The 15,028-nt window shown below is 42.0% G+C and overlaps 1 protein-coding gene across 10 annotated transcripts in view; it reads right to left on the bottom strand.

Annotated features, from left to right (window-relative positions):
• CHD8 (chromodomain helicase DNA binding protein 8) overlaps window positions 1-15,028 on the bottom strand; it is a 70,417-nt gene that overhangs the window by 36,795 nt on the left and 18,594 nt on the right. For 2 of the 10 annotated variants that reach the window (XM_030931623.1, XM_010355877.2), the window contains exons 1-6: window positions 14,256-14,355; window positions 13,962-14,026; window positions 7,275-8,332; window positions 5,432-5,803; window positions 4,339-4,724; window positions 3,224-3,338 (exon numbers count right to left, since the gene is read on the bottom strand). In XM_030931623.1, coding sequence (XP_030787483.1) covers window positions 3,224-3,338; window positions 4,339-4,724; window positions 5,432-5,803; window positions 7,275-8,117 — 1,716 coding nt within the window. In that variant the 5' untranslated portion in view covers window positions 8,118-8,332; window positions 13,962-14,026; window positions 14,256-14,355. Of the gene's footprint in view, window positions 1-3,223; window positions 3,339-4,338; window positions 4,725-5,431; window positions 5,804-7,274; window positions 8,333-13,961; window positions 14,027-14,255; window positions 14,356-15,028 lie in introns of those variants that run through there. The other 8 variants (XM_030931624.1, XM_010355878.2, XM_030931628.1 and 5 more) reach the window with 7 other exon arrangements.

Raw genomic sequence — 15,028 nt, 5'->3', positions numbered from 1 at the left:
ACTTTTTTTTTTTTTTTGAAATGGAGTTTTGCTCTTGTTGCCCAGGCTGGAGCGCAATGGCATGATCTCAGCTCACTGCAACCTCTGCCTCCTGGGTTCAAGCGATTCTCCTCCCTCAGCCTCCAGAGCAGCTGGGATTACAGGCATGTGCCACCATGCCCAGCAAATTTTGTATTTTTAGCAGAGACAGGGTTTCTCCATGTTGGTCAGGCTGGACTCAAACTCCCAACCTCAGGGGATCTGCCTGCTTGGCCTCCCAAAGTGCTGGGATTACAGGCATAAGCCACCGCACCTGGCCTCATATATGTATTTTTAAACTGAAAAATAAAATAGCAAATAGTCAAGTTAAAAAAATTTCACACAGGGCCAAAGGATAAAAAATTAAAGTACAATAATCATGACCCACTTACCATTCAACCCTTCTCTTCAAAGATACATATTCTTATCCATTTCTTGTATATCCTTCCAGAAAAAAATTGATGCATATACATATATGTACACACAGACACACATACATACTTTAAACATTAAAAAGAGATACTACATACGCCTTTTTTCATTAATAATAAGTCTTCCTTATTAGCACATCCCAACCTAGTTCACTGTTTTTAACTACCATCTAGTATTCTACTGCATGAATATTGTCAATTTTACTTAACTATTTCTCCACCAATGGACATCTAATTTTTTTGACATTTTTGCTATTGCAAATATTGCTACAATACATATATCACTGCATTCTTTTGAGAACATATTCATAAGGTAATTTCCTAGGTGCAGAATCACTGAGTGAAATGAAATTAACATTCTAAATTTGTCTATATATTGAAACACCAACTTGCCAAAAAGGTTGTCCCAATTACCATTCCCATCAACTGTGTCTAAGTGTCTGCTCCTTAACTTCACTGCCAATATTGCCATTCTCACTTGTCATAGACTGAATTGTATCCCCCCACCAAATCCACATGTTGAAGCCGCTAACCCCCAGTACCTCAGAATGCGAATGTATTAGAGAAATTGGAAATACAGGGCTTTCAAACAGTCTAAGTTAAAATAAGGCCTATTTCTAAGTTAAAATAAGGCCACCAGCATGAGCCCTAATCCAATCTGACTAGCGTCCTTACAGAAGGAAGAAATCTGGATACACAAAAAGACACCAGGGATGTGTACAAATAGAGGAAGGACCACGTGAAGACACAATGAGAAGGTGGCCTTCTGCAAGCCAAGAAAACCCTCAGGAGAAAACAAACTTGCAGACCATTTGATCTTGGATTTCTAGCCTCCAGAACTATAAGGAAATAAATGTCCACACCGAGCACAGTGGCTCACACCTGTAATCCTAGCACTTTGGGAGGACAAGGCAAGTGAATCACCTGAGGTCAAGAGATTGAGGCCAGCCTGGCCAACACGGTGAAACTCCATCTCTACTAAAAATACAAAAATTAGCTGGGCGTGGTGGCACACACCTACGATCCCAGCTACTCAGGAGGCTGAGGCAGGAGAATCACTTGAACCTGGGAGGTGGAGGTTGCAGTGAGCCGAGATTGCGCCACTGCATTTTAGCCTGGGTGACAGAACGAGACCCTGTCTCAAAAAAAAACAGACACAAAGAAACAAACAAAAAGAAAAGAAATGTCCATAGTTTAAGACACCTAGTCTGTGGTATTTTGTTATAGTGGTCCTAGCAAACTAACAGACCACTTTCTAAATTTTAGTAACCTCTGTGTATTTTGTATTATTAAAAAGTTCCTTCATTGTTTTTGTTTAACAAATACTTTATTACTCTATTTGCATAATCCTCTAATCCTTATTTAACCTTTACTTAAAAAACAAGTTGTTTTAACAAATCACGTCCATTTTGTGTTGCTATAACAGAGTACCCAGGATTGGGTAATTTATTTTCATAAAAGAAATGTAGCCAGGTGCAGTGGCTCCTGCCTGTAATCCCAGCACTTTGGAGGCTGAGGCAGGTGGATCGCTTGAGGTCAGGAGTTGAACACCAGCCTGACCAACATGGCGAAACCCTGTCTCTACTAAAAATTACAAAAATTAGCTGGGCATGGTGGTGCACATCTGTAATCCCAGCTACTCAGGAGGCTGAGGTAGGACAACTGCATGAATCTGCCATAAGGCAACAAATCAGAGATGGAAGCCTACACTTCTGGTCTAGTTTCTTTTGGTCTCTTCCAACGTCTCTCATCTTCAAAACATAGGAAGAAACTTTGTCCCTAGCTACCCTAGTTCACAGAGTCAGAATCCTGAAGTGTAGAAAAGGTAAGCCAAAGGGATTCTTGGAGAGTTCGAAGAGAGAGTCAAGTTCTGACCCAGCCAGAAGGGCAATCATGCAGCATGATTTCATATGATTTGCTTAGTATTTGAAACACTGGAATTTGAGAAAATGAGTATTGCTTTTCTTCTTTGACACAGAGACTCGCTCTGTTGCCCAGGCTGGAGTGCAATGGCACAATCTCGGCTCACTGCAACCTCCACCTCCCAGGTTCAAGTGATTCTCCTGCCTTAGCCTCCCGAGTAGCTGGGATTATAGGCACCCACCACCACACCCGGCTAATTTTTGTATTTTTAGTAGAGATGGGGTTTCACCTGGTTGACCAGGCTGGTCTCCAACTCCTGACCTCAGGTGATCCACCTGCCTCGGCCTCCCAAAGTGCTGGGAGTGAGTGGTGTGAGCCACTACGTCCGGGCAAGTATCGCTATTTTTATAGTAATATGCTCTTTGCCTAAAAAAAAATTTAAAGACACTGACCAGTGAGAGGCCAAGGCAGGCAGATCACTTGAGGTCAGGAGTTCGAGACTAGCTTGGCTAACACGGTGAAACCTGGTCTCTACTAAAAAAATACAAAAATTAGCTGGGCATGGTGGTGCATGCCTATAATTCCAGTTACTCGGGAGGCTACGGCAGGAAGGCAGAGGTTGAAACCGGGAGGCAGAGGTTGAAGTAAGCTGAGATCGTGCCACTGCACTCCAGACCTGGACGACAGAACAAGACTCTGTCTCAAGAAGAAAAACAACAACAACAACAACAACAACAACAACAACAGAAAAAAAAGACATTGACCAGGTCCATTGACCTTTTAGGCCTACGTCCAGTTTAGAAAAACAAAAAAATGTGTATAGACTTATAATCTCTCAATATCTTCTTGGTTTGGTTAGCCATAATTAAACATGGTTTTTTTTCTACTAAATTCTTTTGGGATCCTTTTACCTGAATGCTGCTTTCTTCATCTTCTCGAGGTGACTGTGCAGGCATGACTTCCACATCTGAATTATCAGATGAGGTATTACGTTTTCTCTTCTTACCCACTACAGGAGTGATGGTGCTAAAAAGGAAAAAAACAAATTCATTTTCAGTGAAGGCAAAGAAAATTTAGCGGTAAAAAAACGTAATTAATCTAAACCATCACATACAAAACTTCCAGACAGTCAATAGGACACACAGCTACTAAATAGGGTGTTTGAAAAAAAGGAAGATATTAGGATTTATAAACCACTGACTGACCCTCACACCATATTTGACAAATCCTTGTTATTACTGTGTTCACAAATATCTGAAGGAAGGTAGCACAAGATAGAAGAATAAATAACAGATTAAGATGCAGTTCCACTTGTGTCACTACAAGAGCATTAGTTTCATTATTTGTAAATATTAGAGAGATAATACCTGTCCTGACAGTTACTGAGGCTCAAATAAGAAATATAAAACTGTCTTTTAAAAGCTGAAAAATCCAGTACAAATATAAAGCATTATTATATTTGCACCCCAAAGCCTGAAAAATCCCAGAGAGTAAAAGCTAATAAGAGAGGAGAAGATACAAGACATGGAAGGGAAAGACAGGACACTCAATTATGACAAGATTATGTGGCAAGCCATCACTTTTCTGTCAACACGGCTTAAAGTTAATGGTAGATGCTGAAATCTCCAATTCACAGATGAGATGCAAGAACAGGACAGCTATGCCTCCAGTAGGTCTCTTTTTACTGATGTGGGTGGTAGGAGGTAGTGAGAAATCTCTTTCACAGTACAGTAATACAAAATCAGGACAAATATATGAATGCAGAGTCACAGCTTTTAAAGGTAACTCCCAACACAGTGACAATCTTTCCTGTGCCTTCGTGTTTTCCTCTTAAAATATGCTAATTTCAATTTTCCATTTAACAAATCCTGTAAGCATTAGGACAGAAAAAAGAAAGGCCTTATTATTTTCTATAATAGATCATCTTGAACTATGTAGCTAGTAAATACATATAAGTTCCTCAACCCATTTTAGAAATGAGTGCTCTGCCCTCAAATGTCCCATCAAAACGGCAAAGAGTACTCACTTTAGCTTACTCTTGCCCTTTGTTTTGGAGGTACCAGATGTTTTGTTCTTCTTTGGCTTTTCCTCTTTCAGCCTCTCCCCAGCACTCTTCTTCCTGCGTTTCTTCTCACCTTCCTCCTCTGGCCGAACGCTGGGCAACTCATCCTCATTTAAGACTCGAGGTATGTTCTGCTCACCGCGGGCACGGGCCCTCGCAATGGCCTCCGCTACAATCCGATTTGCTTTCTCTTGTTTCTTCTGGTGTTCCAATCTGCGGTTTTCCTCCATTCCTGTCTTTCCCCCCGAATGAGGAGCAGAGCTTGCTGGTGATGACAAAGCTGCCACTTCACTGGCACTTAGAACTTTAACTACAGAGAGCCCAGAAGAGGCCCCTTGGGAAGAGCCAGCCTATAGAAATAAAGACACTACAATTTCAACTTGCTTGTAGTTAAATGGCCTAAATAAAATCCAGCTGTGAAGCAGGGGGGCTAGAAACTAGTTCTTTAATCCCTCAAGAACCAAGCTCAGACTAAATCTTACTGAACCTACACCTATTTTTTAAAATGTATTCTTTTGGTGGGAGAAGGGTGAGAAAAAGCAAGAATTCTGCCAAAATAAACTTCAGTATCCTTTTGTTATGCTTCCATCAATACACATCTCCACTACTTCAGAAAAATTACAACTAATATATCCAATATTGGGCTCTGGCCTAACAGTAAAAAAATTCAAATTCTACGCTTGGCCTACCTTTTATCTGCCTGGGGGGCGGGGGGAGGGCAGGGTGGTGGGGGTGGGAGGAGGACTGATCACTTATTTCTTTATATCCTTTCTGAAATATCATTTAAAGGATATCACAAATCATTTTCATTTCACAATATTAGGAAAAGACTGTAAATGGAACAATTCAAAAATACATACTAAATAACCTCATATCCCAAACCCAACAATCCCTCTCTAACCTTTTAATAATATAATTAAAATAAGGTTTCCAGGGATGAAAGAATTAAGTCTGCATCTCAGTTCAGAGATACAAAACTAGAGTGGTTACCGAGGGCAACAGCAATGGACTAAGTAGTTTTGTTTTCTTTCTTTTCCTTACTATGTAAGTCTCTCACCTGCGGCTGCAGTACCACCTTGACTGGTACTGAAAGTCTTTGTCCTGGGCTTTGTCCTGGTCCCATTATCTGAGCCTGCTGTACAGAGGACAGAGTCACTGGCTGGGTTGAGGGTGGCTGCTGGGGCTGTGGCTGCGATGATGGTGGTTGTGGTACAATCTGGATTTTTTGCTGTGGTTGCTGCACCTGCAGCTGGATAGTTACTACCTTGGCAGGCTGCCCTTGGGCATTCTTGGCTTGAGTCAGGGCTGCCAGCTGGTTGCCCTGTAACACTATCTTGCCTGGTAGACTCCCTAGCACAACATGCCGATGTCCTTGGGGACCTCCAGACTGTGGCTGCTGGAGGACCAGGGTGATGCGTTTCGATTCACCCTAAAGTGAAGAAAGGAAATTGCAAGAGGAGTACAACATTAAAGAATTGTATACTCTGAAATATTTACACCAGTTTTCTTCATCCTAGAATCATAAAAACTGTGGGTCAGAAGACACAGTACAATTCACTTTGTTCATCACCCTATCTGTCTTGATAGAATCTTTTTTGTTATTTTTAGAGACAGGGTCTCGCTGTATTGCCCAAGCTAGAGTGCACTGGCTATTTACAGGCACAACCCTACTGCTGATCAGCAAGGGAGTGCTGCTCTGCTCGTTTCCAAAATGGGCCACTTCATCCCTCCTTAGGCAACCTGGTGTCCCTTGCTCCTGGGAGGTCACCATATTGATGTCAAACTTAGTGTAGACGCCTGATTAGCATAGCACACCAACAGCCCAGAAATCCTAGGCTCGAGTGATCCTCCCACTTCAGCCTCCTGAGTAGCTGGTACTATAGGTGCATGCCACCATGCCCAGCTAATTTTTATTTATTTTTTTTGTAGAGATGAGGTCTATGTTTTCCAGGCTGGTCTCGAACTCCTGGCCTCAAGCGATCCTCCGGCCTCAGCCTCCCAAAGCGCTGGGACTATCAGCTGTCCTGACAGAATCTTTTCTATAATGCTTCTGCTTAGTAGGTATCAAGCTATGTTTTTAAAACTCCTGATGGAAGGCTATCTTCTAATGCAGCAGTTCATTTATGGAAACCTATTAATACAAAATTCCTTATATTGAATTGAAATCTGCCTCCTTGTAGCTTCTTCCCACTAGACCTACTTTTTTTTTAAAGACTGGGGTCTCACTCTGTGGCCCAGGCTGGTCTTGAACTCCTGGCCTCAAGTAATCCTCCTGCCTCAGCCTCCTGAGTAGCTGGGATCACAGGTGAGAGATATTATGCCTGGCTAGTCCTACTTATCTCAATGCTGCGCCCCCACCCCCACCAACTCTTTTGGCCCTTTATTCAGATGCTAGAGCCTCTACCATCTTACACTAGAAACTAACACTTTCACTGAGCAAAGTAGGAGGGGGACAATCTTAGTAATAAGAATACAAGAAAGATATAAATAGCTCTTACAAGTCTTGCAAATATAAAGATAATTCTTCAAAGATGTTTCTTTGTTCCCATAGCATCCCATATTTCTCATAAAACTTTATATCACACAATTATTGTGAACTGTTGCTTAATATCTGTCTTTCCTGGCAGACGGTGAGCTCTGTAAGGACAGGGACTGTGTTTGTCTTATTTAGCACCAGCTAGGTACAATGTAAACATGTAGTAAGAGCTCAAAAAATGTTAACATTAACTGCTTCCACCTAGCAAGTACTAAGTATGTGGCTGTCACACTAACTGATAAAAAGCAAAGATGGAATTTAAATAGGCTTTCCCAGAGAAAGCTCTCATGCGCTCGCTCTCTCTCAAAGAGTTGCTGGGCCCTCTATGAAACCAAAATTCACCTCCCCCTTTCACTCAAGTCACCTGGGTAGGTGTAGAGGTCAGTGTAACTGCAGGCTTCAGTGGGGGCCCTGTGGCCCCAGGGTTTCCAGCAGGAGCTGGACCCTTAACTGGCTGGAGGACCAGCTGCTTTACTGGTCGGCTGGGCTGGACAATGCGCTGAACAGCAGCCTGGTTCCCAGGGACCTTGGCGGCCAACACTGTATTACCAGAGACAATGGAAACACCTGGTCGAAGGGGCGTGCCGGTTAGCACTTTGGTAAAAGTGACTTTTCCACCATTGGCTGTGCCTGCCACCAGGGGCTGAGCTGTGCTGGTGATACCTTGGGCCTGAATTTGTGCCACATGGGCACCAGTGACTGAGGAGCTTGGTGGGGCCTTAAGGATAACAATCTTAGGGGCTGACTGAGGTGGCTGCCCTCCAGCACTACTGGAGGAGACAGCTGTGGCAGAGACACCCATGAAAGGATTCCCTTGGCTCAGGATCTCCTGGCTCTTGGAGACCTGCAAAAGTCCTGATGTTGGTGTCGATGTCTGTAAGACAGGTTGGGCTGGCTGCTCCTGGCTGGCAGGCTGAGTGGTATAATCATGCAACGTTATGGATTCTGGAGCTGGAGCTGTGGATTCTTTGGGAAGTTCTGTGGGAGCTGTTTCCTCTGGTGGAGGGACCAGTTCACTTGCTGATGAATTCCCCACATCACCACCTCCACCATCCTGGTTCATCTGATCCAAGGAGTCCAGAGAGCTTGGCAGTCCAAGGGCTTCCTCAATGGGGTCTTGTGTGACCTGGTTAAAGCTGTCATCAGTCAAAGAGTCCAGGCCAAATAAATTTGGGTCATCAAACAGATCCATGATGGGGTCTGCCATCTTGGGAAAGTAATGGAGGGTATTTCTCCAAGGTCTAGGGAGGGAAGGGGAGGGGGGGTACTGGCTCTCCCCTCCCCTCCCCTATTAAGAAAAAAATGTACACAATGTAAGAGGACTACTCTTCAAGTATAGAGGCAAGAAACAAGTGCATGTCAGATTGTCCTGACCTTCATGGAGCAAGATGGCTAGGTCTTCAGAGGAAGATGGTGGAACTCCTGTTGTAGGAATACAAATACAAATGAAAAATAAGCAAAGTTGGTGATCTCAGAGAAAATTTTTCCTTCTAAGGTACTTTCTTAATATTAAATAGCATGAATATAAGAGGGAAATGTGAGGGAATCTGAGGATGAACATACAGCAGAAAGAACACTCATATTTCTGCTTCAAAACTAAAACTAAAAGAGAAAAATAACAACAACCCCCTCTTGGGCACTTACACCTACAAACTTTAAAGATTCTGTCTGTCAAGAGCATTTGGTTGTCTCTCTCCGTTGAACAATTATTATTCTTTGGTAAAGATAAAATTCAAATTCATTTACCTTCTATTTTCAGTTTTTAAGTTAGTAGAACTCAAAAATATGCCACAAGAATTACAGTGACTCTACAGATAAAGGTTTCTGGATATATTCTATTTTATAAATATTTCTTGTGTTTTATATATTTTTACTTACTATTGGCAAAAATAACCATCTTTAACCAAGGCTCATAGTACAATCTCACCAAGCTGATTATACAATTTTACCCAGGAAGTTTTGCAACCTTTATTGTAGTTAACATATTAATCTATAATAAGGTTTTTGTTCTCAAGTTCCCTCTCAAGAAACCTTTCTCATATTTAAGATAAAATATGTCAATTGCACGGCTGGGCGCTGTGGCTCAAGCCTGTAATCCCAGCACTTTGGGAGGCCGAGACGGGCGGATCACAAGGTCAGGAGATCGAGACCATCCTGGCTAACACGGTGAAACCCCGTCTCTACTAAAAAAATACAAAAAACTAGCCGGGCGAGGTGGCGAGCGCCTATAGTCCCAGCTACTCGGGAGGCTGAGGCAGGAGAATGGCGTGAACCCGAAAGGCGGAGCTGGCAGTGAGCTGAGATCCGGCCACTGCACTCCAGTTTGGGCGACAGAGCGAGACTCCGTCTCAAAAAAAAAAAAAAAAGTCAATTGCAAAGGAGTCAACATTTTGTTTCCAATTTACATTCCCAACTTCCTCTCTTACCATCTCTTATATGTATCTTACATTCCAGTCCAACTAGACTACACAATTCCCTTAATGCAATTCCTACCTGTGTGACTTTGCTTATGATGCTGTACTTTCTGCCTGGAACACGTCCTCTCCATCCCAATGCCAATAATCTTTCGCAGCTAAAATCCTACCAACCCTCAAAGGTCTTCGAATCCATTAAGTGAGCCCTGAACCTCTGACCCTTTAACAACTGAGCAACTTATGATGACTTGAGCCCTCCACCTCCTATAAATACCCACACCATTGTTTATACCTTATTTAAAGCACTTACATTTAATATTTTATTATAATGACCTAAGTCTGTCTATATCCTCTGAAGGCCCAAATGGTTACTTTGTGCAAATTGTAAAAAGTTGCCTACTTCTCAAGATGCTTGGAAAATTGCCATACTAAATATATAAAAGTTGGTTATGAATGTATGCAATGTACACTCTCCACAACCCTGTACCATGGCCCAGCTCCTCTTTCTCTAGGAGAAAGTTCTTGGATGATGGGGACTATGTCTTATTTGTCTGTGGATCCCTAAAGAACCAGCAGGACATAGCACATATAGTAGCTAATCAAAAAACAGTTAATGAATTATACTTGCTTGCATTATCTGGAGTAAACCATTTGATCCTCACAGAAACTAAATGGTATTCTTTGATTCTAACATGAGATGGTAAAAAGCTTCCTATCTTGAAAACGTGTCTTATGAATGGCTGAAAGTAGGTTTACAAAATCCATGCCTAGGGTTTTAAGTTCATGAAACTAGTGGAAAAAGGAAAAGGTATCAAAGACAGGGAAGTATGTCACCATATAACCCAAATATATGAAAAAGAAATATCTGTTCTTTGTATATGATGATAATATTTGACAATACAGGAAAGAAAGTCTTGCTTGGTAAGACCATTTCTCCTAATTTTTGGAAGACACCAGATAAGAAATTTCAGGGACACAGTCCTGACTGAAGGAGACTTTTCCATACAACCCCCCATGCTATGTTTTTTTCCTTCCCAACCCATCTCACTTATCATTATAAAACAATATAATATGGGTTAATAGATCAGATACTCCAACACAGACAAAGAATAAACACAAGTCAAAATTACAAAGTATACATGGTATCTCCAACAATGTTAAACAAGATCTTCCTTGCTTTAGTAATTGTACACTTTTCATATCTCAACCCAAGATCCATACCATCTCCCATTCCTGGCTAGGCTATTCCACCAGCTCATTCCAGCCTCTCATATCTAATATTTGCCTCCAAATTACTCAAAATGGCAATCAGAAAAGTTATGAATGTTTCCTGATTTAATGAAAACCTACTCAATAACTTAATATTAATAAATTTCCTCCCCATTATCATCAACTTTTTTCCAGTATACCTACTTTGGCACCAATTATCTTTCATTCTCTATTCACCATCAGAAGTTAAAGTATCTACAGCTAGGAGTAATATAAAAACAACGGTGAAAGTATCCTTTCTTTTTTTTTTTTTCAAGACAGAGTTTCACTCCTGTTGCCCAGGATGGAGTGCAATGGTGTGATCTCAGTTCACCGCAACCTCCACCTCCTGAGTTCAAGCGATTCTCCTGCCTCAGCCTCCCGAATAGGTGGGATTACAGGCCTGCGTCACCACGCTCGGCTAATTTTGTATTTTTAGTAGAGATGGATTTTCTCCATGTTGGTCAGGCTGGTCTCAAACTCCCGACCTCAGGTGATCCATCCACCTCAGCATCCCAAAGTGCTGGGATTATAGGCCTGAGCCACCACACCGAAAGTTTCTACTAAATAGAAGTTTATGTTGCAAATAGTTTATAGCCTGCTCCTTCTTCCATGGAGTATTTTGTTACTTCCATGATTCCTTGCTATTTGTTAATTCTAATGCTCTTCCTTTCCCCCATAATGATCCAATCTTAGGCCTAGATTTTTTTTTTAAATAGGAGAAACAAGGCTAATGGTTTCTGATGAATCTCCTTACCCCCACATTACTTAGTATAAGCTTTTTAAAGATCAATGCATTATCATTTATCTCTCCCTTCCCAATTTTCGAACCAAATTTCTGCTTCTCCTACTTTGGTCTATGCCTAATAATTTAAAAATCTTGCCACCAAGTATCATTACTTCTAAGGCCCATCATCTCACCTATACTGACCCAATTCATCTCATATTTTTATCCTAGTCTCCTACTTCTTTTCTAGCTCCCATCTTTAAACTGTCCTTGAGTCTTACAAGATTAAACCTTCTCCCAACATACATCTAACTTTTTTAACCCTCCTTCTACTACTACTTGTGGGTTACTCTGGCTATATCCACAAATGGCTTATTTATTCTACCAAGCTCATCTTTAAACTGTCCTTGAGTCTTACAAGATTAAACCTTCTCCCAACATACATCTAACTTTTTTTAACCCTCCTTCTACTACTACTTGTGGGTTACTCTGGCTATATCCACAAATGGCTTATTTATTCTACCAAGCTCATCTTTAAACTGTCCTTGAGTCTTACAAGATTAAACCTTCTCCCAATATACATCTAACTTTTTTTTAACCCTCCTTCTACTACTACTTGTGGGTTACTCTGGCTATATCCACAAATGGCTTATTTATTCTACCAAGCTCATCCATCTCATGAATCCTCTCATCCATCTCATGAATTCTCTTTCCTTGATTCAAACCCTAGTAGCAAAAATGAACAGATGTTAAGTGGGTTTCAAGGCAAAGTAACTGCCTAGATAAATAAGTCATACCAACTTTTATCACATTAAGAATGAAAAGCCAGTCTTGGCCCACCATTCCCCAAAAGAGAAACACATGTATGTGCTCAAAAGAAAAGACAAAATTTAGTGGTCGTACTTAGTCACTTTCCATAATTACAAACTAATGACCAGAATCATGACAGAAATCTTGGAGGGCATGTCGGGGGTGAGGAATGGCAGTGGAAGGGAAAAGTAACAAACTAGTCAGTTAATGTTAAAACCCAAGGCCATCTATCTAGAATCGCCAAATAACAATCCAATAACCTGTAGAAAAATACTTTATTATATATGCCAGCATAGCCCTTCACTTTATCTCCTTCTTAAAGGTGAAACTACTGCTTCCCCTTGAGACAGGTACAAACTGATGTTCTTCTGCAGCTTTACCACCTTTAATACAGTTCTTGATTTTTTTTGGAAATCCAGAGTCCCAAGTCTCTCATTCTTATTTTACATTATTCCTCAACCTTGCCCATTTCTATAATAAACTACCTGTCTTATAAGAAAGTATTTTGTTTTAATTCTACCCTATATTTTTCCATCTCGATCTGTCCATACCTTTCAACAAAGCAGTGATTCTCAACCAGGGGATGGAGACTAAGGCCCTTAAGCAGGGCTTCTGGGAACTGAGGGTGGAGATAAATGTGCAGTTCTTAAGGGTGCATTCAGTATTATAAATTTATATTTATCAAGTGAAAAAACTACATCTCATTGTTTAGGCTATTTATATTTATTAACACTAGACAAAGCCTTCTTGGCCAGTGAAGATCTGTAAAAGACTCATGTGAGGAATAGGGGGCAGAGAAAGAAACATTCCTGGCTTGGCAGAGTTACCAATATCTTTGGGATGGGATAAGATTTCCTATAGCCTCTCAAAAGGAGTTTATCATAATTTACTGTTTATGAGGGATGAGAAGCACTAGAAGAGATTAGTTCAGTCATCTAATAGATAAAATTATGTAAAATGAGCTACAGATATCTATTGCCCACTTACAGATTTCTCTGTAGTGACAACCTCTTAGAAGACAATGAACGAATGCAGTATTGAGCAATGCTGACCTCTTTCTGAAATGTGCACTTTTAGAAAGTACCACTCATGACCACTTAACCTCTAGCTGCTCAAAGGTTCGGAAAAAAATAAAGTATTTTATTTACTTCAAAGTATAAATCTTGTTGTTGGAAACTGTATCCTTTCAAGAAGATCAGTTGCAGAGAGACATAAGTACATGTTACTGAAACATAAGATGGATACAAGCAGCTTAATTTAAATGAGAAATATCTTGAAAATAAAATAATCCAAAGGGCTAAAATGAAAATCACCAACATAATTTTAAAAGAGAAGTATTTTAAAACTGTACCATGAAGACATTTGTGAGACACGAAGGGTCTCAAATCTTATACAGAAATGAAAAATAAACACCCAAAGTGAATGCAATCACAATTTAGGGTCAGCAAAGGATCAGGATGGAAAGACATAGGACCCAATTGGAGCCACTCAGATTTCCTAAGTAGATCAAGATCCTAGGCCATTTTCTCTATCTTCACCATTCTCACTGCCAAATGTGTGGCTACTCTGTTTTTGTTTTCCAATTACTGAAAGAGAAAGCACTCACACCTCAATCAAGGGTATGGTCATTTGGGGGAAAATAAGGCTAGTAAAGTAAGACCTTGTGAATAAATCGGAAAAGCAAAATAGACAACTACGAAAGCTAAAGACATGTATTTTCAGGGGGTAAAGAAGAAACTACAGAGATTTTGTACTCAAATGAAAAAAGGGAAAGGGCGAGGTGAGGAAGTGAGGGGTTGATGGAGAGGAAAACGCGACTGGGGTGGGGGTGGGGGGGACCCGGGTACATTACCTGCTCATACTGCCGGGGTTGGTGCCAGTAAGGTCCATAGAGCAGAGGCGGAAGATTTCTGGTAACTGGAGACCCCAAAATGGAAATTAGGTACATGCACTTGAGGTAAGGAGCTAGCGGGGGTGCCCTCCAGGGTGGGGATGGCCAAGACGGGAAGATGCGGGGGGTGGGGGGTGTGGATGCCCGGGGTAGGAGCAAATGTTAGGGCGGAAGCTGCAGGCTGAGAAGCCCGACAAGCCCTGAAGGAGAAAAGGAGCCGTGCCTCACCCCAGTGGAGGAGAGAGGTGGCTTTACCTGCAGCGGCTGTGGGGGGCCGGTTCGCCCCTCTCCCTGTCTCTCCAGTACCAGTTCCCCCTCCTCCTGTGCAACCTAACATGATGCTCCTGCCCGCCCCGCGCCATCATTGGCTAGAGCGCACTGCCAGTCACCAAAAGCGAGAAGACGCAAAACAGCGCAAAGGGCGGGACTATAAGGAGCTCCCTTCCCCCCTCCCCCGCACGTTAGGTTGAGAGCGCACGGAGAGGCCTATCCGGTTTCTAGGGCCGAGGCGAAGCCTGCAGCTTGCTTGAAAAAAGGGGGCTGGCCAGAGGAACAGTCTCATAGTACGCGAAACCAGTCCTGGGGATTAAATTCCCTACCATCCACACTGTATTCTTCACCCTAAAGAGTATAAACTTGGGAGGGAGGGTTCCGCGCTAGGCCAGCTCCGCCTCCCTCTGAATCCCCGGCCTTCTAGCAGCCCTGTCAACCCCTCTCCTGTAGTGACTACACTGTATCCCACTACCCAATAAAAGGGGCCAAATCTTCTTCCCTCCATCGTGGGAGTCAGCCCAGTTGGAATATGGGGCCTTTTAAAGCACTCTTTCTGCCACAACACATAAGGCTGCCGCATTTTTGACACTCCGACCCTTCGATACCAATATGACTTTTTAGACAGTAATTCCTGGGGCCCTCTAACAATTCCCGACCCTTAGCCCCCTCGAAACAAACACTCCTTACCCTCTAAACTCGGTTTCCTGTTCTCCCATCTCTTGAAACTCAGCCCACTTTGCGATGTCACTTGAAAT

The sequence above is a fragment of the Rhinopithecus roxellana genome, chromosome 5, assembly GCF_007565055.1.
Source record: "Rhinopithecus roxellana isolate Shanxi Qingling chromosome 5, ASM756505v1, whole genome shotgun sequence".
In the NCBI taxonomy this organism is placed as follows: Eukaryota; Metazoa; Chordata; class Mammalia; order Primates; family Cercopithecidae; genus Rhinopithecus; species Rhinopithecus roxellana.
The sequence above is the reverse complement of the archived record's forward strand: the minus strand, read 5'-3'. Positions and strand labels throughout refer to the sequence as shown.